Source organism: Sander vitreus, chromosome 1 (genome assembly GCF_031162955.1).
Source record: "Sander vitreus isolate 19-12246 chromosome 1, sanVit1, whole genome shotgun sequence".
NCBI lineage: Eukaryota > Metazoa > Chordata > Actinopteri > Perciformes > Percidae > Sander > Sander vitreus.
In genome coordinates this window covers 23,893,329-23,918,794 of record NC_135855.1, presented here as the reverse complement: position 1 = coordinate 23,918,794, position 25,466 = coordinate 23,893,329, and the positions used below count along the sequence as shown (strand labels likewise).

The 25,466-nt window shown below is 39.3% G+C and overlaps 2 protein-coding genes across 4 annotated transcripts in view; one reads left to right on the top strand and one right to left on the bottom strand.

The window, feature by feature from the left end:
* Nucleotides 1-8,207, top strand: part of rnf111 (ring finger protein 111) — a 28,332-nt gene extending 20,125 nt beyond the window's left edge. For 2 of the 3 annotated variants that reach the window (XM_078248987.1, XM_078248995.1), the window contains 9 exons: nucleotides 507-759; nucleotides 2,318-2,681; nucleotides 2,787-2,912; nucleotides 3,070-3,187; nucleotides 4,502-4,582; nucleotides 5,317-5,412; nucleotides 5,679-5,765; nucleotides 6,203-6,306; nucleotides 8,080-8,207. In XM_078248987.1, the coding sequence (XP_078105113.1) occupies nucleotides 507-759; nucleotides 2,318-2,681; nucleotides 2,787-2,912; nucleotides 3,070-3,187; nucleotides 4,502-4,582; nucleotides 5,317-5,412; nucleotides 5,679-5,765; nucleotides 6,203-6,306; nucleotides 8,080-8,197 (1,347 nt within the window). In that variant the 3' untranslated portion in view covers nucleotides 8,198-8,207. The remainder of the gene's footprint in view (nucleotides 1-506; nucleotides 760-2,317; nucleotides 2,682-2,786; nucleotides 2,913-3,069; nucleotides 3,188-4,501; nucleotides 4,583-5,316; nucleotides 5,413-5,678; nucleotides 5,766-6,202; nucleotides 6,307-8,079) is intronic. The other variant, XM_078249003.1, reaches the window with a different exon arrangement.
* Nucleotides 8,208-13,819: 5,612 nt separating this feature from the next.
* myo1ea (myosin IEa) overlaps nucleotides 13,820-25,466 on the bottom strand; it is a 56,428-nt gene continuing 44,781 nt past the window's right edge. Inside the window, exons 19-29 of the mRNA XM_078249016.1 lie at nucleotides 24,951-25,095; nucleotides 21,967-22,081; nucleotides 21,709-21,878; nucleotides 21,476-21,621; nucleotides 19,530-19,676; nucleotides 19,045-19,202; nucleotides 17,987-18,076; nucleotides 17,698-17,896; nucleotides 16,718-16,753; nucleotides 15,441-15,610; nucleotides 13,820-15,309 (exon numbers count right to left, since the gene is read on the bottom strand). Of these exons, the coding sequence (XP_078105142.1) occupies nucleotides 15,233-15,309; nucleotides 15,441-15,610; nucleotides 16,718-16,753; nucleotides 17,698-17,896; nucleotides 17,987-18,076; nucleotides 19,045-19,202; nucleotides 19,530-19,676; nucleotides 21,476-21,621; nucleotides 21,709-21,878; nucleotides 21,967-22,081; nucleotides 24,951-25,095 (1,453 nt within the window). The 3' untranslated portion in view covers nucleotides 13,820-15,232. The remainder of the gene's footprint in view (nucleotides 15,310-15,440; nucleotides 15,611-16,717; nucleotides 16,754-17,697; nucleotides 17,897-17,986; nucleotides 18,077-19,044; nucleotides 19,203-19,529; nucleotides 19,677-21,475; nucleotides 21,622-21,708; nucleotides 21,879-21,966; nucleotides 22,082-24,950; nucleotides 25,096-25,466) is intronic.

The window sequence follows — 25,466 nt, the reverse complement described above, 5'->3', positions numbered from 1 at the left end:
TATTCCTCTCTGTAAAGATAAATGTCTTTAAATAAATGTATGAACTTATTTTGGTTTTGAGGCTAATATTAAGATCAAGAAGTAGTGTTGAAAGCACAACAAAATGAATCTAGGACGAGGAGTAACTGAATGAATGCTTTGTGTCTCACTTCAAGTATGAAAACTGTATAAATGAGGTGAGAGGATCACATTTTAAGTTTTTTAAAGTGTTTTAAATGGTCTTGCAGCCATGATTTCATACTGTGCTAACGTCCTCCTTTACTTTGTCAAAGCTTCACTATGCATCATCCTCCCCTCCACCCCCTCAGTTAGTGAAGGTCATGGTCCAGCATTTGTCACTAATGATGATGCACGCTGTATCTTGAAAGAGCATTTAGCTTGAGACTGAGGGAAACAGAATTGTACATGGTATACTGTATGGCTTGAATTGTGCATGACTCATTTAGCATTCCACAGTAGAAATGTGTCCCTCTTCTTTTTATAACATCTCCGCCTTCCTTCCACAGCAAACTCTGCCAGTGGACCTGAGCAACAGCAGTGTTCGGAGCGGAGGAAACAATGGGGCTAGTTTCCATGGCAGCACCTCAGCCTTTGACCCGTGCTGCCCAGGCTCCACCTCACGGCCTCCTGCTTACGTTTCCCAGGCCACCCCTGGGCCCAGCCAGCCAGCTGTGGTGGACTCGTTCAGCTCCTCCATGGTGGCTCAGCCACAGCCACAAACACAACCCCAGCCCTGCAGACATTACATGCACCCCTCCTGTGAGTATACCACCTTAATGCAGTACAGGAAACCTGACATTCACCACTAGATTTTCAAATCAGAATTTTAAAGTCCAACTGAAATCACATTTAGTCATCCCTTTTTGTAGTAAAAGATAATGTCAATGTGTTGATTAAATGTATTTTTTTCTGTTTTAAAATGTGTGGCTCTTGTGTTGTGTGACAGCTAGATAAAACACTGACATTACTGCTTTACCAAGATTTGATTGCCTGCATCGAAATAAGGTCTCCATCACTTACAAGACAGACGCTGGACGGTATTCCGTTGAATGAAACCAAAAAATATAAAATACAAATTTCTCCGTTTTGGTTTCAGATTTTTCTATCAAAGGAGAACAAAGGGAAAGTCATTTAAAGAGCAGATACTGTATGTATGATGTAGCAGACAAATACAATGCAATTTAATTTCAGTTGGACTTTCAAGTGTCAGCTACTGCATTTAAAAAAATTAACTCATTTGCAGTGCCGTAGTATTTGTGAAAATTGGCAGACAGCTGCACTTCTAAAACCTAATGCTAATAGTAATTAACAGAGCCTGGTGGTTAATGTGCCAAGTGCTGTGGGAACTGTACCAGCAAGCAGAAGTAGTTAATTGCTCATTCTACTCAGAATAGCTCAGTATGGAGAGTAAAGCGATGTGACCAGGTTCTCTGGAGGGGATGTAGTAAGAGAGTTAGTTGCTGCTGGTGCCCACGTTCACCTCTCTCTTGCCTGCCTCTCCTCCTCATTGTACTGCTGCTTGGACAAGTAGCAAGGAAGTCTGCACCAAGAAGAGCTACAAACAAAAGAATAAATGAATATTTATTAAGTGGATGACTCACAGTAGTGAACTCGGATTGTTTTGTCTTTGCCAGAGAACAGAGAAGGTTTGTGTCGTCAACAACAACAACATAAAGTGCTACAAAGGCATCATCTTTAACGTGATGAGCCGAGATGTTTGTCTGCTGGCATAAAGTACACATGTAGAACTCTGTAGTTTTTGTAATTAAGTAAACAAGGATCTGTCTGGTGACCTTCTATATTAATGATAACAAATACCACAAAATTAGCACCAAAAAACAAATTGATCCTATTAGCAAGTATTTGTACCTGTGTAGCCAAAGCCTGATGTGGCTTAATCCTCTGTGCTGTAGAGCTCCATTGTTGTCCAAGAAAAAAACATCACACTTAACACAAGACAAGAAGAGGAAGCAGTGAATCCAGAAATTACTAAATTATTGTACTAGCTGACATGTTTCTTTATTACATTGAACTCAGGCACTACAATGCACCTTCCTGCTGCTGTAAATACTCACTAATGCCTTTTTTAAAAATGTAAAAAAAAAAAGTAAATATTTGTGGCCAGTTTTTTTTCTTCCTTCAGTAAGAATGAATAGACTTGGGGCTGAGTGCCACAGACGGGCTGGAAAAATATTGAGAGAGACTCACACATTGTTGGGTTTGGTCTTTTGTTAACAATAACAAAATCATAGAGCGTCCTTTAGAATTTAAAGATGTTTTGCTTAATTTTTTTCCTTTTCTCTTTCCTCAAACCTAGATGGCTCTCTAGCACGCTCACTGCATCATCAGCCCTCCTCTGCCTGTCCTCATTCCCATGGGAACCCCCAACTTACACCTCAGCCCCCTCCACAAGGCGATTATGTCATTCCCCACACTGTCACCTTTCATCCGCCACTGCCGTCTCACCCCTCAGGCCACGCTGTGCCCCCTGCCCCTCCCCCTCCTCTGTCTACCCACCACCTCTCTGGTTCAAGTGCCCCACTGGCCCAGCACCTGCCTACGGATCACCAGTCCCTGCCGCACCATATGCCGGCACTGGGGGCGTCGGTGCAGAGGCTCCATCAACACGAGATGCTGCAGAGGATGGAGGTCCAGAGGCGCAGAATGATGCAGCACCCGACGTGAGTACCTCCATCACCCAGCTGGTGTTTTCCTCATCCTGAGTATTCATATTAGCATAAAAGATACAACTCCAGCCGTGAACCTGAATTCTCCTTTCCGTGCAGACGAGCGCATGAACGTCCACCTCCACACCCCCACAGAATGCACCCCAACTACGGCCATGGACACCACATCCATGTGCCACAAACTATGTCTTCCCACCCTCGCCAGCCTGAGCAGAGAACAGCATGGTCAGTATCAGAGGCATTAAGGTTTGGCATATTGCTGGTTTCATTTTAATGTCAGCTGAATGCAACGCTAAGGTTCCTTGTTGTTATGTTCAGATTAAGATCTGGAGAAAGTTTTGATGTAATGATGACAGTTCACTTCTTATGTGTTTGTCAACAGGGAGCTTGGCATTGAGGCTGGAGTGACTGTGGCACCGTACCCTTCAGGGCACCTGCACTCCCACCTACCCCACTACCACCCTCCCCCCAGACTGCACCACTTCCCCATCCCCTTCATGGTGAGAGAACCTCTCGGCACACATGCATACATTAGCATAAATGGGAAAGAATCACTTTTAAATGAAGTGTGATTAATAGTGTTGGCCCCTTATTTATAACATCAGTTATTTCAAGGATGGTTTAGTGAACCACATGAATAATGTATTAGCAATTAATAGTATCTCATCAGGCATTTCAAGTGCAAACTCAACAAATCCACAAGCCTTGAGACAGATCCTGCGCAAATGTAGTCGACAGTTTCCTGATGTTATTGCTTTTTTTCTTGGTCACCCTCAAACATCCAAACATTAGTCGTCTTCTACAATCAGTTCTCCTCTGTAGCATCGATGCAAGTGCACATAAAGTCAGGATGCTGTTTTGCAAATGCTTTGAGCATATCCACAGTTTATCACAGCATGCATGCTCAGAATTAGGGGGTAGAGAAGTAGAACCAAAGGATATGCAAATGAATTTGTGATTAAGTCTAGGCAGAGTTCATTAGTTTTAATTTGTATACATCCATGACCTTCATCATTACATATTTGCCACATGAACACATTCAAAGGGCCCCTCTGATTTGCTTTTAAAAATAGATTATCTTGTTAAAACTCAGGTTTAATTTTAGAACTGCCATTGCCACTTACAGCTTACACAATGTATAGTTAATATGGTGATGATCTATATTTCTATATGCGAAAAGAGTCGTTCATAATGATGAACCTACAAAGAGTTAACATTCCAATCTGCAGCTCCTCTCAGCTTTACGGAGCTTTATAGTGAGTTTCAGCTTGTTAAGCTGTCCGACCATCAACTTTACTGTTTTGATTCTAAGGCTGTACCCGACTCAGACTTTTGTCAGTTAAATCAGATTTGGCAGTTTAATACGAATACTCAATCCTTTTTTCCCCCCAAATAGACTATCAAGTAACGCGTTATATAACTGCCAGATATTCGAACAGGGTTTCGGTGGGATGTTCAGGGTGACAAAAATGTTTGCTTAATATCGTAAACAGGTCAAGTTAGCCCTCCTTACTAATGCGTGCTAACTACGCTCCCGACGGTTTCAAAATGTGCAACAGCATTTTCTTTTGCCCACACTAGATATCAAATAAAAGACAGAAACTGTATTGTATTAATTTGCTTCTACTTCTACTTCTGTAGCAGAAGGCAGAAGATAAGTTATCTTGGAGCCTGTCTGGGCAAGGCTTCTACTTCTCTTCTTCCGGGGAGCTCCCTCCCTTTCTCACTCACAGAAGTGTATTCGTTTATGAAACAGATATGCTGAGATTATTAAAATAAAATGTTTCCCAAATGTTTCTTCTGTCCCTCCACAGCACACTGGCATATCTGAAGTGACCTACCCGCACATTCGGTACATCTCATCTAGAATGACTGGCTTTGGAAGAACCTACGAGGTGAGGACTACAAGTTTTTTATTTTATTTTTTTATTTTACAGTTGCTAAATTAGTTTTTATCAGTCCCGACACAGCTCAAGCACTGAAAGAGTAAATTAATTACCGTTTAATTCATCACTGCCATCATTAATATTAACTTTATAATTTATTGACTCATCACCGCATGACTGATCACTATTTTCATGCTGTTATAATGAGGACACATTATAACAGTATACACATTAGAGTTAATTTGTTTTCAAAATACACAGTCCCCAGCTGTCATAGGGAAAGTAGGATATAATGCTGTAGTGGAAGTGCATATTTAATTGAACTTAAAAAAACGATGAAACAATGAAACAAATCAACAGTGAAAACACCTTGAACTGTGTAATTTCCCTTAATACTTTACCTGTTTGAACTTTTGTTTTTCATTCAGAACACTAGACAAAATCAGAGTTTACTGGCAAAATGTAATGTGCAAACACGCAGTACACGATCGCGAGGAGCCGAAATCAAAATTCGATTAATTGGACAGCCCTAACTCAAGGTCCACTTACTAGCTTTTTTCCAGAGTGTTCAACCACATCTCACAACCTTCATCAGTGGATAAAGTTTGCTCAGTTTAATGTCTTGTTTAACTCGATGCAGCTGTCACCCATTTGGTAGAGCAGATCGGCTATTGGTCATAATGTTGGTGGTTTGATTCACATGTTGATTCTCATAGCGGGTTGTTTATACTGCATCCACTCAGGACCTGCTGCATTTAGAGGAAAGATTGGGGACTGTGAACCGAGGAGCCTCTCAGGGAACCATAGAGAGGTGCACTTACCCACACAAGTACAAAAAGGTGAGGACTTATGAGCTATTATTAGTTATGTGTATATTGTTTATTGATTTTTGCAGATACTGTAAATAGTTGTGCATGTCTGTTACAGTTTATTCTGGGACAGAGTGCACAGTGGTCTTTTGTGCTCATTTCAAACATCTGATGTTTAGCTAAATACTGTAGTGTGTTTTAGATTGCAGCTGTGAAGACATTGATGAGGAAAAGTTTCCTTAGAAGTTTCTAAATGTATCTAAACAAGCAATCTAACACCCTGCCACCCAATACAGAAGGTGTTGGAGAGAGACATTGACCAACAGTTAACCCCTGAAGCTTGGGCATCTATTGGGAAAAATATGCACGCAACCCCAGAATCGGTGAGAAATAATGAACGAATCAATTTGGAAACATGTCTCTGCTCACATGTACAGTAGATGTTAGTATTAGTCTTGGGGTCCAGGGAATTCGGCTCTAGAATAACTTTTGATTTGGATAATTTTTATTTGTTTAGCATAGAGACAACAGATAGAATGTTTTTTCTGTTTTCAGGACAAAATGACCATTCTCTCTGTCCCCAAAGGAATTTTTTATGTTTTCTGTTGAAATGTTTGTTCTAAATATTGTTAACCTCTTTATAGGCAATAATTTGTTTTTAAACAAACGTAATATGTACTTGTAATGTTACCAAAGTGTTTAAGTTGAGCAGTTTAATGTGTTACACAAAGAGTGGATTAATAGGATATTATGTAATGAGGCAGCTACCGGTCGATGCTGCATATAAAAAATCATGTTTCCAAATGTTTCTCACAAACAGAGAAAGCTGCATGGTAAGCAAGATGAAGATGAGGGGGCAGATGAAGACACAGAAGAAAAATGCACCATCTGTCTGTCAATACTGGAGGAGGGGGAGGACGTCAGGTAAATTAGCTCCCCTCCTGGGTGTTTGTGCCGTTTGTTGCTTACAGAGTGTGTTCAGTTATGCTTTCAGGGATGTGACAAGTTGGATGGCAGGTGTAGTTGTTCCATTTTGCCTCTCTCTCTCTCTCACGCTCTCTATCTCTCTCTCTATATATTATTTTAAACCCAAAGGTATAGTAATCAACAGAAAACCCCAGAGTGCCTTAAAATTACCGGCCCTAATGGAACAGTTTTTTGGCACTCACTCAGGTTTTTTTTAAAAGGATTTTCTGCCCTCTGTTGGTATAAAAGAAAATTATTATAATTCAGAATAATTCTTTTTCTTTTTTTAAACAAAAAAAACGAATTTTGCTAAATTATTTACGACCACCTATAAAAAAAATAGGACTGGATGCGCTCAACTCACGTAGATACTTAGAAAGCTTTGAAGGCTGGGTGCTGGATCCTAAAAGTGAATAATCATAAATAAAGCTACTAGGACAGCACTCCAATTTGATAGAATTTATTGCCACATAACGGACGTTTCGGACAGCGCCCCTTCTCAGCATGTGCACAGGCAATTATAAACAATCCTCCACACACACATACAACCAATACTGCGCAGGTGGAGTAAATCATCTGCAACTAGCCCACCAATCCCAGCGGAGGGAGCCACAACCAATCCAGATCAGGGTTAGTAAACACAAACCAAATCATAAATAAGCAGTGAAAAACAATTTTGCTGGATTCGATATCGATTTTTAGGCTCAAGATTCGATTCAAAATCGATTTTCGATTTTAAAAAAATAAATAAAAAAACGATTCACAGTATGTAAATGTAGTTACTTTTCCCATGCGATTGCAGTAGACATAAAATTTAAAAGAAAAGAAACACAACAAATTAAATGTAGTTTCATATTACTTTATATGTCTTCATATAAAAATAACATTTGCAGCTAAAAACTGCAGAGTGCCAAGCTTTGGCTAGCTTTCAAATACATTCAATTCAAGTATAAAATAAAACTGTTAAATAAAAATATTTTTTGTTCAGAGTTCGGTAGGAGTTTAGAGCATTGAAAGAGTTGGTTGACTGGCATGTTAGGTCCTTTAGGTTGTTGTTCGTCCACGTCTTTAATGTTAATCTCTGGGTGATGGCGTACCATGTGAGTTCTCAAGTTTGTGGTGTTTCCAAAATACTTAACTTTCGCTTCGCAAAGCCTGCATATAGCATGATTCCTATCAAGTTCCGTCTTCCTCTCGAGGTTATAAAAGCAAAAATGTGTCCAAACTCTCGCCTTCAATGAGGATGGAGCAGGTTGAATAATTCTTTCTGTGAGGTTTGCCATTGTTTGCGCTGACTAAACTACTTCTGCTGCACTCGCTCTTCTTTTGATTATAACAAGAGTGCCCAGGCGTCAGTGTGAATTTGACGCATCTATGGGAATGGCGAGCTAAACTCATTTCAGGACAACAGTATACACGCCATTACAAAACGACGGAAAAAAAATAAAAATAAATTTTGAATCGGTAGAGCTTGAATCGCGATAAGAATGTGAATCGATTTTTTGTTTTTTGCACACCCCTAGTAAATAGGTCCCTTCTTTTTTCACCTTAGCATCCAAAATAGAAAATAGAAAATCATAACGTAAAGTGAATTTTATGGATTCCTTTCTTAAGATTATGAAGGCATGAAACTTTTCCAAATCACAAGCTCGCTTCTTCTTTAACCTTTAGGCCACCACTGCCCACCATTTATTGTTGGTTTGAATCTTTGCCTCTGTGTTTCCCCACCAGGCGCCTACCATGTATGCACCTCTTCCATCAGCTGTGTGTGGATCAGTGGCTCCTCACCAATAAGAAGTGCCCCATCTGCAGAGTGGACATTGAGGCGCAGCTGTCTGCTGAGAGTTGATGCTGTTTTTTTTTTTAAACAACCCCTTTTGTTGAAAATTTATTTTGAGATCATATTAATTTTCTCTTCAGTACTGCAGTCAACCAAAGATGGCATGAATTACCTGCGCAGCTCTACTTTGAGAAAATAAAAAAACACCTGACAAAAAAGCATTGAGCCTAGAGTGCCAGCTATCGCACATTACTACAAAGGCTAGAATTCTCCATTAAGGGTTTAAGATTTTATTGTATTTATAAAGCTTTTATGTAGCTTTTGATTGTTTCCTCAAGTGTCATTTTTTGTTTTGTTTCTCTGCATGTTTCCTTGCAATGCATTTCTTTGCACATATAAAGTGGGCTTAACACAGCCTAACAACTCGCAGGTGAGGATAGCTGCTCTAGTAAAGATGCATTTCTGTAAACCTAATGCCTTGCTTTACTAGAATGTCACCCTCCAGTTAAAAAAACAAAACAAAAACATTGCAGGATTCATTTTACCAATCATTGTATTGATTAGTTTGTTTAGAAGATGTGGATTGTTAGTGAAATATGTTTTTTAAGTAAATCAAGACATTCCTAACTAGGGAAATATGTTAACAGATCAGCTGCTGTATTAGTGCACACCCAGTATTTCTAGAGTGGAAATAAACTCCAATGTTCACCTCACCTCCCAGAATATGCACATGCTTTGCTACGATTACACCTCCCTCCAGCACCTTCATTTGACTAAAAACACCGTTAGCACCATCATCTGATGTATTTTAGAGAACAAGAAAAAGAATGTCACATCCCTCTCTTGACTGTTCTTTCTAAACTGAACGATTGTTGGGACCTGCTGTGAATCTTTTCTTCATTTTGTTGGGGGAGGGTCTTCCCTGCAGATGGGCCTGTGATGGTTAACCTGGTTTCTGTAAGATGATCTCAGGTCTACATGTGTGTAAGAAATTTCACGTGAGCCTGCAACCTGGGATCATTTTGTCAATTTGATACCGGCAGTGGCGTTTAACTTCCCGTATGTGTGTGTGTGTGTGTGTGTGTGTGTGTTCAGAGGGAAATACACAGCTCAATATTTACTGTTTGTTCTCACACTTCAAACCATTTTATCCACCCTCCCTTTTGTCTCTCTGTAGTTGAGCAGCAGTGTCCATTTTGGCTGCTGCAGAAAGAAAAACACTAATACTGTTGACTAACTCACTCGCATAGACTTGCACAAGAGAGAAAAAGGTAGGAGAATAGTAGTGAATATGACAGTGCACTAAGGCCATGTATTTCCACTCTGATGAATATTTAAAGAGGAAAATAAAAACAAAAAATATTTTGAATGGAGTTTTGAAATGCAGTACTTAAAGCAGGTATCCATGCATTCATTGACTTAAAGGCACCAGGATCATATTCTGTGGGATTTATATTAGTTTTAAAAAATATTAATAAACTTGGATAACTCTTAATTGAGTCCTTTCCTTGGTGTCCTTTTTGAAAACCAGATGTTTGAGTAAATGTTGGGTTCTTGATGAAACATTTCATGAAATGTGTCTTAAAAGATAATGTATGTCAATTACCAAATATCGAGTTTAAAGATAGTGTAATCTTTAAAGTGCCCATATTATGCTCATTTTGAGGTTCATAATTGTATTTAGAGGTTGTACCAGAATAGGTTTACATGGTTTAATTTTCATAAAACATATTTTTGTTGTACTGCACATTGCTGCAGCTCCTCTTTTCACCCTGTGTGTTGAGCTCTCTGTTTTAGCTACAGAGTGAGGCATCTCACTTCTGTTCCATCTTTGTTGGGAGTTGAACATGCGCAGTACCTAGGTAAGGGCAGCAAGCCAGTCAGTTGCAGAGTATGAGGGCGTTACAAAGTGACGCACGTTCGTCTCGGAAGTAAAGGCTGGACTACAATAGAGCCGTTTGGAGCAGTTTGTGAACAGTGTTTTCTGTTGGAATGGTAAGTCCCTTTGGGGTGGACTTTGGGCTTTTTCACTTTGTAAACCTATAACGTGCACAAAAAAGATAAATAACACAATATGTGCATGTGATATCCGGTCCAGTGATGTAACAAATTGCTTTAGGCACTGCACACATCCAGGAATCGGCTAGCTAGAACAAGGTAGCGATGGAGTTTTTCACACTATCGTCATGGCTGAGAAAAGAGAAAAAGGAAACGGCAGACTGACCAAGCGAGTTTTTACACAGAGTTGCCAAATAGCTATTCCGAAGCTGTAGGGGGAGCTCTATAGAGAAACCTTCGAGCAAAAAGCGAAGAAATATGTATATATATAGAAAAATGCCAAAACTGCATAGCGCCCCTTTAAGAGTTAAAAACACAATTTCAGTTCCAATTCATATTTATTTTACTTTGGTTGAAAAGATTATTGATTTGGCAGCCATTTCATATGTTGGCACTAATGCACAAAAACTATCCAAATATACAGGATTCCTCTTTTAGTTCAGTGCAAGTTTTTATCACCACGGTCAATCCTTTTCAGCACAGGTTTCCATCGTCTGCCAGTTGTTCCCAATTCAACCAATTTTTATTCCTTGTGTTATTTGGAGTCCTGAAGAAAAAAAACATTCAGTGATTTACTATAAAAAGCAAAGATTAGAGGAAAAGCATAACTGTAGCTATTAGAAATGTTTTTTTCCTGCTCTCTTGTGGTAATCATCATGCAACCCCTTAGATTTATCTTGGGGCCCCTTGTGGGTGTCATGCCCCACATGTTGGGAACCACAACATGTCACCCTTCTCACAAATTCTCAAATTTAGTCTAAAAATGAATTTTCTGTTTTCCCCATAAACAATGGGGGGAAAAAAATGTCAACCAAATGAGTACATTTAAAAATGATTATTAAATTAATTAATTACATGCTTTAGATTTTTTTTAAATGGTGCCCCTATTGACCTTTTGTTTATTTTAATAGACTGAGGATGGGAGTAGGATTCGGTATTCGGTTTCGGATTCGGCAGAATCTTAACCAGTGGATTCGGCTGAACCGCGAAAATCTGGATTTGGTGCATCCCTGATTATAGATATTACACAGTAAACACATTAATGAAGTAAACAACGTCCACAGCCTCTAAAATAGTTAAATGTAACAACTTAATGTTGAATTCACACGCTCTTTTAACATCGTAGGAAAGCACATCGCTATCGCCAGATGAGTGACAATTTTGTTTGGAAATTTTCGCTAACCATATGATGTAGGCATGTTGGGTGGGTGAAATTAGAAAGCTAACGTTAGCTAACGAGCAGCAGCCGGCCGTTCCGTCGCTCCGCTCCCACTGTAGGGAGACTCATTTGTCGAGAGAACGGCTGCAACCCGGGAGAGGCACTGTCTGGTTAACACAAGTTTTTAGCTGTGACTGTCCTTCCTTTGTCGTACCTGAAATTGTTGCATTTTGGCTGCTGTCTGTAGATTCCTTCATGCACAATGCGTATTCGGCAGAAACCGAACCCCGTCAAAAAGCCCAATATTCAGCTGAATCCTGGCACCGAATCCAGGATTAGGTCCAGCCGGATTTGTGTGTGTGTGTGTGTGTGTGTGTGTGTGTGTGTGTGTGTGTGTGTGTCTCTGTCTCACCTTTGGCTCCCCGGAGGACATCCAGAAAAATCATCATTAATTGATCTCATTCTTACAAATGCCCCTCACAAATAGTCTGTGCCTCTGTTTTTGCAAATGATATAAGCGATCATTGTCTTATAGCATCTGTAAGGAACACAAAAATTCCTAAAACAAGGCCGCGCATAATTTTTAAGAGGGCAATGAAGCAGTTTTTAATACAGGGCTTTTTACATGATTTGTATGATTTTGATTGGGGAAGAATTAGTCTTATTGATGAGTTGAAAATGCTTGGACATTTTTTTATGATGGTTTTACAGACCTGGTAAATAAGCATGCCCCACTCAAAAGACATAGTGTGAAAGGGCGAAATAACGTTTGGTTTAGCAATGACTTCTCTGACCTAGAGCGAAATCAAGCCTGGGCTCAAGGTAGAACGTCAAAGCTCGAGTCTGACTGGTTGAAATTTCGGCGTTTACGCATGCATGGAATCAGCTTTCAGAATGAACTACAGTTGAAGGAGTTGGTCTCATTTTATTCTTTTAAAGGCTTTTTAAAGGATCTTGCAGAAAGGCAGTCTGTCTGTCATTGTTTTTAAATTGATTTAGGACCCAGATTTTTTTTATGATGACATTGTGTCTATGTTGTTACTTGTTATTGTCTTTGTATTTATTTGAAACCACGCTGCTGCCACTTGCCAGGACACTCTTGTAAAAGAGATTTGTAATCTCAAGGAGTTTTTTACCCTGGTTAAATAAAAAAAATATATAAAAATAAAAATATGAAGAAAAAAATAAAGTTCTTTCTTCTGTAAAACAGCATTCTTCTCCTCTATGATATAGTCACTGAAGAAGAGAGCAGAGGGAGAGCAAGTATGAATCCAACACCATCCTCACTCACACAAAGAGAGAGGGGTGAGAGGGAGGGCAGGAGAGTAAAGTACTATCCTATTAACCAATCAAGTTAAAAGTCAAGCAAGCAACCACATCTCAGGATTCCAAGGTGTTTTACTAATATTTTGAGCATCTAAAGGCAGGGCACTGATAGCAAAGATAAACTAAACTCTACTTCCATCTATCACTCACACACACACACACACACACACACACACACACACACCGTGCGAGTGAGAAAGTGAGCAGGCGAGTGTGAGAGTCCTTGTGATTGCAGTATCTTTGGGATAAAACCTAAGAATCAATCTTCTGGCTGATCCCTCAGATGAGACTGCAGCTGAGGAGGGTGGAGGGCTTCTGCTAAAGAAACTGACAGAGCCTACTGAGATGCAATATTATCCTCTGACTAATGACAGAGGTAATAGGAGATTTGGCCGAATCCGAAGCCGAATCCTGGCACCGAATCCAGGATTGGGCTTCGGATTCGGCCGAATATTGGGCTTTTTGACGGGGTTCGGTTTCTGCCGAACCTTAGAATTTTTTTCCACCAATATTATTAACGATGGCTCTTCAGGGCAGGTTTCTCTAACAGTGAGACAGTCGTCAGTTCATTTGATTATTAACACCTATGCTTTCCTGCTGTGGCATGTCAAAATGCATCCATGAAAAAGGTCTGTTGTGTTCATTGGAGAAAAAAAGCCTTCATCATCTTAGTGAAAAGTGGCACATAAATAATAAAAATGTATTCCGTCATGATTTCTGCCCGATACAATTTCAATTTAAACTGTTTGACCATTTTAGTTAAATAAAATGGATGAAATGCATACATTATTAAAAAAAAAAAATACTATTCAGCACTCAGAAGGTAAAGATTTTCAGACCAATCATGTAAGAAAACATGCTTCTATATAAACATTACATTCAACATATATTCACCAAAAACTATATATCTGAACAGTTAAATGAAATGTTTAAATGTGAAAAAAACAGCTAAGCAATTGCTTAGAAAAAAACCCTCAAAAGATTATTTAGTGGGGTCTGAACTGTTGGAGTAGCCTAATGAACTAATGATCTCAGTATTTGTAAAATCTTGGGACTGCAGTCCGGATGAATATGGTAATAAACAAAGATCTGATTGATCATCACTGTTCATGTAATGTGCTCTCTGATAATAAAACAAAACAAAGCAGTTACATGTACAATATTACATGTTTTATTAAAAGACTCAGCGACTGTTTTGTATTGCACAAGGATGTTTTCAACCATCCAAGATCAAACTATACAGTATTTGATGATACACAAGATGTATGACAGAAATCCCAGCTGTTCTTTTACTGACTAGAGCATTATGTGGTTACTTGATTGAAAAAATATATATACTAAGGAATGTGTAAGTAATGCAACAGCAATGCAAACGATTTGCAGAAGCAAAAGGAATTCTTTGTAGTGCTATGGGAAAATGTCAACAAAATTCTTTCAAAACAAAAATCCATTCACCCTAATCTGTGATGATAACCATTATTATCTATGTGTAGCTGAACTGGAAATACAGCAGCCCTGTGAGTATCAAAAGCAGAGATATCCTTCAGAAAAAATACAAAAACAATTTAAATTCTAACCAATAACAGGCGTACTCCTAAAATATGAACAAATATACAGAATCAGATCTAAAATGCCTGTTTTATCATTTCATGTAAACAAATGATACTCCTCCGTAACTCAGCTTACAGCTCGCTTTGCGACCTGTCTTTCATACACTTGACTTACCGCATGAACGAGTGAAGATGTCTGTGTCCAAGGTAGTACCTGTACCAATAAAGTGCTAATACACCACAGACAACATGCTTAGGTTACAGTATACATGGCCTCTACTGTGTCTAAAATATACTGGTGTCATAGGAAAACAAAAACAACAAATTAAAGATTACAATAATTCTCCAGGTGATTCACCACTTGACTGCACTGAATTTTGTTTTGCACATGTGGAACAGATCTATTAAAATTGTTATTGCTTTGGTATTTAAAATCATTAAAAATCCCAGTGTGATGATTTACTGAAATGTCATTCCCTGTAAGTAGTTACAGTTTTGCAACAAAATAAATATTCCTGGTAAAGCAGCAGTCGCTTCAGTTGTGCCACTGAGACGATCACCTTTGTTTCAGCATTAAAACCTTCATTTGAAAATAAAAATCACAGCCTGGTCCCACAGATTAAGCATACCTCATTCCAATGCTTCAAAAACAGTTGAGCTCAAATCGTCAGCAAGAGATAAATGACAGTAAGAAGAACACAGAAAGCTATAAATACAATAAATAGTTTTGTTCAGTACTCAAAAGGGACTGTGGAGGAAAACAGACCCCAGGGTCAAACAGTCTTCTTGTCTTTAAAGCAAAACCTCATTTCAAGCCTGACGGTCTTTTGGTCTTGTGGTGTAACTGAGTTACATTCATTCACTACAAGGCAGCAGTGGAGGAACTGTGAGTTTCTCTCCTCGAGGACTCTCACAGTGCTTCTCTCTCCGACTGTAACCTCCATCGCGTCCTCTGAGCGGGTCAGTGAGGACGCAGCAGGCTCTCATCCACGAGCTGTAAACCGGCAGCTCCTAGATCTTGGTGACATAGTTGTTGGGGAAAAGTCCCTGCTTTCCACGAAGTCGTCCTGTCCACCACCCAGATGCATCTAAACCGACAGATATAACGAAATTAGTGGCCAATTTCAAACCAACATCTGACTGAGATCTTCACAAATATTTAAGTACATTACAATATCACGAAAAGGATAAAAAAAAAAAAAAGAGCAAGCCATCTCACCCTCTTTGATGATGTCGATAACGTCGTCAGCATTGAAGCTGAGCTCGTCTGTGTCCTGAGCGTCGTAGGCGTACAAAGCTTTACACTGGGGCACCTGGGGTTTGGGTTTGGGTGCAGGTTTGGGTCGTCCTCCTCCCGGCGCAGGCCTGCTGGCTGATGGTCTGTGGGCTCTGAGTCATTATAAAAATTAAAAAAAGAGGAAAACCACACAACTGTCAACCTTTGCAGAAGGGCGCTACAGTGCGTGAAAAGTTCAGTTCACTGTGCTGCAGTTGGCTGTGAAGTTAAGTCAAAAGAAGCTGTTTTTAGGTGGTGTTTCTAATGGAATTTTACACTTTAACGAAGTGCATCTCAAAAATACTACATGTGTGCATAATCACCATCTTGTTATGGAAAAACATTTTGACTCCATTTAGATTTTTCCACAGCTGTCAGAACAACATTGTGATCAAGCTGTAATCAACTGTAAACCCTCCTGGACAAATACATGTCAGATAATGCTTACTGCTTCATTTGAACAAACTGTTGCTGTTCACAAATCAGCCACAAGATGGTGATTGAGTACACACTTTATCTTTCACAAAATTTGAGGAAACCTTTCAGAACAGAGAGTGTTGATCCAGAGTCAGTGGTATCGTTAAGATTTCTGTTTATAATGGCTGTATTAATTTACTTGGAAAACCCCGTATGTATACTGTATATACAGTAAATTCTCTTTTCAAATTAGTTTTTAACACAATGCCAAATGTAATACTTAAGAATGAGAGTGAACAACTTGAGTCAACTGTTCCAACTAACTGAGGATCAAACAATTCTGAATAGTTGAAGTGGTAATAGTTAGTTTATACATCTGCAATATATGCATTTATGGAGTAAAAATGTTTAGGCCTCCTCATCCTCAATGTTCATCTCTTCAATAATAATAGATCCCTGATTAAAATGTGGCATCAGAAGAGATGCACAGCAGGGATTCTTTCATTACAAAAACTCTTCCAAGAGTCTTTCATTACACAAAATGAAAGATCTACCTTATTAAAATGAATTGTAAAAGAATTCCCATTTGATATCAAAGAAATTGAGCAGCAGCAGAGAATGAAATATTAGTTGTGGACTACAGTTGGCTCCTTTAAAAAGTTTGAAATTTGTCTTCTTGCAGTTAAAAAAAAAAAAAAAAAAAGAAAAAATTTACAAGAGAAGAAGCATCAACATATCCTGCTGCTGAAAGCTTTTCTAGTCCTGAACCACCACCCAGAACACTGCAAACACTCAAAACTCACATTCCTCCATTTGAAGTTGGCCGTCTGTCTCCATTGCTACAAAAGAATAAATTATCCAAATTATGCCAAGTTACAGAAATACAAGCGTGTGTATAAGTGTGTGTCTATGGTACCTGTGGAAATATAAAAATGTATGTGTGCAATGTGACGTGAGACATAAAAACCTCATCACATCACATTTAGCAGTTATGTACACATTATATATATACACACACACACATGTTATGTGTGTTAATACATTTATACAGAGTAGACACTAGAATGTAAGTACTTAATGGGAGAGGGCTTTAAGTGTAAACTAAATGCTACAAAGTTGAGTCATATTAGGCTGAATGATAATTAGCATTACATCAGCTATTAAAGTGACCTTGTCAAATTCCCTGTAATGGAAATAGAAAAGAGGGTCTTGCCTTTTGGGAAAATGACAATCAACATTTTTATGACTAGAGTTAAAATTGCATCACCACAGAACCAACATACTCCGTTCTGGTGCAGAAAAACTGCATTTGTATCACTCAAATCACACATTTTTAGTTTTCTTTGGTTGTGTGACACAGATTTTCCATTTTTAAGCAGTGAGATGTCAAGACACTAACATGTGATTCTGGTGGGTAAAATATGAGGTTTTTATTTTTACACAAGATATCAAAAACAGCTCTAAAGAGGCCAATTCACCTGTACCCAGATTATGACAAAACTGCAAAACTATTTCATATGCTAAAGGAAGAAGTCTCCAAAAGCAGGACAACAAAGTGTACACTAAACAGAGACAGTTAGGAAGACACAGGATGAAGGGTTGACAAATACTCAAACTGCATTCAGTTTAATATGATCCACCTTTGTATAGTAGCAGTAAAGTTTAAGTCCTTTTTCCTGACATGTTATCTGTGTCTGTGTGTGTTTGTGTTTTTTTCTCTACTCCTGTATGTACTGTGTAGTTTGTGTGTTTTCATTTACTGTGTGTTGTGTCAGTGTCTCACCCTGCGGCTCCTTGATCGGGGACTTTCAGACAGTCCAGGTTGGGCTTCAGCCGGCTACCGCCATGTTCCTTCAGCTGGTTGGCGTTGCTGGGCAGAAAAGGGCGTGTTGCGTTGCCAGTTGAGGGATTCCTCTGGGTGTGGTGCTGGGAGTTCCTTTGATTGGCTATGTGGTTTTTAGGGCCACCATTTTGGTGAGCAACTGCAAAAAAAAAAGATAGTTTTAGACAGTCCACATGGATGTCAAATAAAGCTGTTCAAATCCTGTGAGATGGTTGATGTAAAGCTGCACCTGGAGGTCCTGGTGCAGCCCTCGACGGGATGTTCTGGTGAGTTCTGGACCCATTGGAGCAAACCTGAGAGAAGCTCTTCCTGGTGGGGCCTGAGGAGGAAAGAAATGAAGAGAAGAAGGCGTGAGGTAATGTAATACATTCATATTTTCGGCTGTATCTGAAATAGATGTTTATACCTTAGAGATTGTGAAAGTCACAAGTAAATGTCAAGTTCTGATATTAAAGTCGAAAAAGTTGGGTTTCAATGAGTTCATCATCAAATGTAACCATGTTAACCAAGAACAGATTAAGAAAATTGAGAATAATGAAAATCATAAATGCTTTGAAATGCTTTGTGTTACATGGAATAAAAAAACAAACAATGCACAAATATATAAAATGAGGCTATTTTAAACTCAATAAAATAACTTCTGCAAAAACAACTGAGATTTTGTCTATTTTCATTCATATTAAGGGTATCAATATTGTTGGCTCTCACAGTCCCCATTTCTCTTTTCTCTCTGCCCCTCTCTCTACAAACAGTATTACGGTATTACATTCATTCACGTAAAAGCATATCTAAATAAGAATTGCTGATCTTTTTTAGGTTATATACTTCGGTTACACTTTACTTGAAGGTATCTACATAAGAGTGACATGACACTGTCATGAACGTGTCATAAACATTATAAACAAGTCATAAACGTTTATGACATAACGCTTCTTTTAGTAAGTGTCATTCAGTTTTTGTCATGACAAGTTATGGTTAGGGTTAGAGTTAGGGTTTGACTGTGTCATCATGACAGTGTCAGTGTCATGTGTTCATGACAGTGACAGTCATGTCACTCTTATGTAGATACCTTCAAGTAAAGTGTTACCTATACTTCTATAGGTTTATATTGTGAACACTGGGATGTCTGTGCTGTCTTTGAATATGCTGCCAAAACCAACAGTCAAATTCATGACTCCACTTCATCGCGTACATCGTGTGACTTGAGTCCACACCTCAGGTTTACATTATCACAGCTCATAGTGAGGTAACAGGTAATTTCTGTATTTTGGGTCTGTTAATACTCACGCGTGTTCTTCGGAAGCCCTGGGCCGATGCTGACCTGCAGAGATTTGCTCGAAGGCTTCAGTACAGGCATGTCTCCCTGACCCCCAACGAACAAGACCTGCCGGGAGCCGCCCCCACTCAAGAAGCCCCAGTTCTCCTTCTTCAACTTCAGCCCCAGTCTGAGGGACAAAACAAATACAGTTTTGTAGAGCTCAAGCCAAAAAGAACGTCTTTTTAAATGGTCCCTATGACTTCATTAGGACATTATTTTAAGGAGTCTAACCCTGCTTAATAAGTGGTTTTAAAATGCTGACTCATTAACAATGAATGTTCAGTACCAGTCTGATTTAAAGTCTAATTTAACATTTTAGAGGTGTGAATGAACACACAAGGATGGTATGTCCTTTAAAACAACAATAAGTTACGTTACTGACTGTGGTTGATGTGTGATTAACGGTCTAAATTCCCTCTTTGGTTGAGGATTTATTTTGCGTGCGTTTACTTACGTGTTACTAAACTTGAGTGGTAGCTTCCTCTGGGTTTTCTCCTCAAACCTGCGGGCCAGTAAGCTGATGAACTCTGTCTTAAAGACACACTCCAGCAGGCTGTCGTACTCCTGCTCGTGCAGGATAATGAAATCATCCTGCATTGTACTGAAAAACATGAAACATAACGCATGTTGAGATACAAAACGTAGAACCCTTGTATCAGCTGTGACATGAAAAAAAAATGCATTCTCAAAGATGTTTTTGATGTTTTAAAGACACCTTGACTGCACCTTTACCGTTCTGCTTTGATGGAAGTTAAGATGGAGAGTTAGAATCGTCTTTCTCATTTGCATAGAAACAGAAGGGGGGGCTCACAAAGTGGCTCACATCTGAAGAGGGAAGACAGCTTGTGCCCATAAGCCACACAAAGACACTTTGTTGCTCCCAGCGAGGTGGAGTTTTTCTCTGATGAGCTTTTTACAACTCTTGCTTTCGCTCATTGCGCCACCTGGTCCATATTACCCCATTGACTCAAAAGCCACATGCTCGCACCAACAGCTCTGTGATTTCTACCTCTAAAACAAGTCATACAGTGTTCCCATCAACAACAAAGGCCCCACAGGTCTCTCAGTTCTTTTTATTATCATTTTTCTTTTCTTTGTAGTAAACTAGTTGACACTCTTCCATGAGAATGTTTTTGACTGCATATGATTTCAGCAACATTTCTGAGATGTGGACCATTGGTCAGGTCTGCACACACAAAGGGACAGACACATAGACATACAGTATAAACAGGAGGCAGGTTTAATATACTCCACATGTTTTCAATGTCCCTTGTGTGACATTTACAGGAACATGGGAACTTTTGTGATTGGAAATCCAGACTGTGGCTTTGAACTAGATTCATGACTTTCTGCAGGGTACAGATTATATGGTGGGCCCTGCATGTTCAGAAGCCATTGTCTTGTTTTGGAAACAACTAATTACCTACTGGTATCTTCCTGTACTTTTCACAACAGTACATTTCAGAAGAATCTTGTGCCCTGTGTACGTAATGAAAACACAGGGCTTTTAAAATAAGGGCATAGGCAAGTTCAGGTAAAGTATCAATAAAACAATTACACAAGAGTATGTTGCCAGGTAGTCTCGCATAGCCAGACCTATCTCCACAGCGCTGTGTCAGTGCTGGAATATGGTCTGGCTAATCATTCTGGGATAGAGGAGAAAAACGCTCTGGCTTGTTTGTACTTGTTTAAACCAATCACAATGATTCTGGGCGGCTCTTAGCCCCGGATGCAGCATGTGGAAGGGAAGGAACATCCGGAACGTCAGGCTTTATCCCAGCACTGTAAATAGGGTAAGCCATACTAATTGCCAGGTAATGCAAGTCTTGGTACGCAGGCACTGGTTTTTGTTGGTTTTATTTAATTTATTTCTATACATATGTTATATAGTTTTCCTTACTATATGCTCTTTCATTCAGGACCCTCGTGTCAACGTTTTAACCCTGATGCTCCTTACCTAATCTGTATAAGCCTGACAAAGACTGTCCCTGAGCTGAAACCCCCCCCCCCCCCATGAATTAAGACAGCTGAAAAATCATTGAAATAAACCTAAATGCAAATGCAGCAGGATCTAAATTGGCAGTGTTAAAGTTAACATATGTAGATAGAATGAGCACCAAATCTGTTTATATGGACAGGTTTTCATGTTGTGCACATAAATGCATGAACAGTATGGGGGAACATCATTGCTGCTTGAACTACAGTGACCCTCCATTAAAACCACCTAAAGGAATAAAATACTTGAACAGAATTATGTCTAGAAAGAAGCAACTGAAAGTAACAATGAAAAGCTGTAGGAACATGTATTCCAACTGTAGCCAGGGAGTTGACATCTGACACAGATGTTATATTACTTAAAATATTACAATCCAGTTTGTCCCAGATTTGAGGGAAATGTACCTGAGAGACACTGCCAAGATCTTCTCCACATCAATCCGTCTCTTCATCACCTCTGTCACCTGCCCTTTCTCTGGTCCCTGTTTCACTTTTTCTCTTCCAATCAGGTACACAGACTTTGGGGTCAGGATCAAGTCCCTCTTAATTCCCTAAAAACAGCAAAAACAGAAGAACTCCATGAATGTTTTGTGAGTTGTTTAGAAACAGAAACAGGCTACAGACTGAAAGAGACCAACCTTGAAGCGGCGGTCATATTTTGTGACTTTGTCTGCAAAGTCGATCTTTTCTCTTTTGCCCAGGAACTGCCGGAGCTCAGGCCTGTCATCCATACCCAGGTAGTCACCGACAAAGTTTCTGTTGAGGCTGTGTTGCCGCCTCTCCTTCCGGTTCAACAGCAGGTCAGAAGCTAAATAACCCCAGAGAAAGAGAGTGAGAGATAGAGACAGAGGAACATGGACAGACAAATAAAGGTGTAAGATCTTACTCTTACTCACCTTCTTCCCTCATTTGGACATACTTCTTGCGGGCCAGGTATTTCCTCCAAGCTTTTTGGATGGTCCTGGCGTAGCCGTCAAACTTGCGCTCCCTCGTCTCTTCCAGCAGAAAGAGCTGTGAGAGAGTCAACAAAGACAATCAGCACGACATACAGTTAAGACACATACCTGCACAAACCCAAACACAGACACCCATAAACACACTGAATAGAAGGAATGATTGCACAGATATACTGAACATGTCAAATCTTTCATTGATAACTTTTTTTTTTTTTTGTATGACTTTTCAGTGTGAGAAGGAAGGTTTTAGTTCTAACTACAGTACAGGCAGTGTCATTATCTGACAGAGCAGCAGTTTGGTTGGATTGTTGGCAGGGATCAATCGCTGCTCTGCTGAGCTGAAGAGCAACAATGAACAAACTAAAACTGGTGTGTAAAAAATAGCTTACTTTAACACCAAACAATGTCACCCAGACCTTTTTGGAAAGCTACAACACTGATTCTGTGTTTTTGTTGTCAGAACAGTAGACAATTCCTGTCTGTAAGTTACACATGCCTAATGTTGAATTGCTTTGTTGTAATACCTGGACACTTGCAGAGATAAAACTAAGTATTTCAAACCAAGGGTTACGCCAATGCTACTTAGTCCTTGTTTAATCAAACTTCATTGTAAAGCTAGAGATCTATCTAATATAGATATATATCTCTTCTAATGTGTTAGGAAGGGATTCTACTGACCAGTCTGAACAGGAGGAATCATTACGAGTATATTTTAAGACTGACTTGAACAAATGTGAACCTATCCTTTAATACAGGATAACTTATTGATACTTTGTATTAGGTTCACTGGAATACGGCAAAATGATTGATTTGTTTCCGATTTCAAATTTGTTCAACATTCAACGTTCAACATTGTTCTATATTGTTCATTATGATACGTACAATGCTTACCAGTATACACATTAAACATATTATTTTATTCTTAAGTAAGTTCACCACTTCCTGCACAAGGAGCTGACTCTGTGCCAACAGACCACCGGTCTTCCTGCCAGTCTATGTCATTTCCTGATGGGCCTCTAGACACGCAATCACACTCTCTGCACTCTCGCCCTCCCAGACTAAACATCCTGCAGCCCACTGCTGTAACAGGCCTGGCATCGACATGGCCGCCACAGACTGCAGTGTGACGGGACAGGAACAAACCACAAACAACAAAATGCACTGAGTCATTGATTGGGACAGTAGCACCACGTAATCACTGAGGCTTCAATGTTTTTAACCAGAAGAGTAATTAAACTTCCTAGGTGACAAATCCAAGAACAGACATCTGGTGGGGTTTTTGTTTATATTTCTCTGTGATGAACTCAAGATGATCATTATTAGTACTGCAACTAACAATTATTCTCATTATAAATGAATCATAGTAATAATGCCATTCATTTATTATTCAGTTAGACAGCAACATTTTACTTTTGGCCCCCTATCCTTCTGTGGGCACTCATACATGGATGCTGCTGTATAAACAGATAATGAATGACAATATAGTAAAACACAGGTGTAATAGTATAAAATATGTCTCCATAGGAGAAGTTATAATTGCTTACAAATACTGTATATTTATAAACATTAAAAAATTTCCTTATAGCCACTTACAACTAAATTATAATGTGTTATGATGAACCATTATTATTAATTGTTTGTATACTGCTTATAAATCATAAATTACATCGACGTCTTCAAACAACTTGTTTGGAGTCCAAAACTCGAAAAGATTTAGGACATAAAACTGAAAAAAGCAGCAAATCCTCACACTTTGAGAAGCAGGAAAGTAAAACATTTAACAATATTCTTTGAAAAAATAACCTTAACAATTAATTGCAGAATTGTTGCTGATTTATTTCTGATGATCCACTAATTGAAAAATCCTTTCAGCCCTTACAATTATCATAACTGACAAACAGAAAACATTAAATAAGTTACCTTGGAGTTGTAAATGGCAAAATAGATCATAATAATTCACTAAATGAATTGACAACGCAGCACATGTAAGACCTTTGACAGACAGTAAGCCAACGCTCATCCATCAACCCCTAAAGGAGTAACTCTTCTCAAACATCTGGTGTGGCGTCAAACAAACTTTACTTATTACATCCAACAGAAAAAAAACCCCGCTTCAGTCATACAACTAATTAACTGGTGTCAGTGTCTTATCAGACAGAGAGGCTTGTTTGGAGAAGCCTGGCAGCTCATTTCAGCGGTCTGCCCTGTGTGATATTTGCGTTTCACAAGCACACCTCAATGACTTGGACTCTCAGTCTGGCAGTGTGGGGGATGGGGGACTCTTGGCATGCACGGCTGCAGTGAATAAGTAAAGGCATTCAGGATCAGCTGTAAGGCCTGAATTAAAACTAAGATGTCTGTGTATTAGCTCCTAAACATCTTTTTGTGTGTGTGCATGTGCATGCTCCTTCGTGCACGATGTGTACAAATGTTAATAAGTGAGAGCAAGGGCTTTGCACAAGTGCTGCTTTCATAGGAATCATGAAAAAAGTAGTTATGGTGGAAAAAGACAAGCCTTTACGATGTCCCCCCCAAACTCTGCAACCACAGCCTGTGCTTGTGTTTTAGTTCCAGAGCGGTGTTGACTCAGTGCTGACGTGGTACAAGGGTCAGGTTCAATCTCCTCCCCTACATCAAGGATTCAAACATGATTTGGGACACTAGTGCCCTTTTATGGTATTTAGTGTAAAATGGTGTGTTGAAATGTTTCCCCTGCTGACAAAAAGGCTTTTTTAATGCCAGCAGACACTCTGATAAGTGATTTAAGTCCTATGTCTGTACAATGATAACATATGAACAAGTTTTTGCTTTGTAGTGCATTTTCCTGGATTGCATTCTTATAGAGACGTGGTATCATAAAGGGCAAAGACTAAGCAGAAGAACAGGCTGTGACCGTCTGAAGGCGAGGCGGATGTCAAACATACCGACTCAGGGGCTTTAACAAAGATCTTGGTGCGACCAAGCTGGAACTGATCCTGGTCCATGTTGACAGACCGTAAGAGATGAAGGACGCCTTGTTTCTCATCTCCTCGCCACGTTGGCCAGGAATCTTTGGTCAGGATGGCATACCTGAGGACCAGGAAGTTTATTAAAGATAAAAGCATTTTACATTTGTGGTTGTGTAGGTTTGGATGGAGGGTCATTTACATAATATGACACCAGTTCCAAGCTGTAAATGTTGATGTTGTACCAATCCAACAATTTCTCTCCTATGATTTCAATACCTAAACTCAATCAGATAGCAGTGCCCTCTTTTTTCCAAAATTAAAAACCTGTTTACCTCACTGTGTGGAAGGTAACAAGAGGCCAGAGATGGCACTAAAACCATGAATGAATGAATGTAAATGGAAGTAGAAACAGGTAATGATTGATGCCCATTCTGCTTACTAAGGTCAGTATTATAGATACCTAACAGACGCACACCTTTTAAAAACAAAACA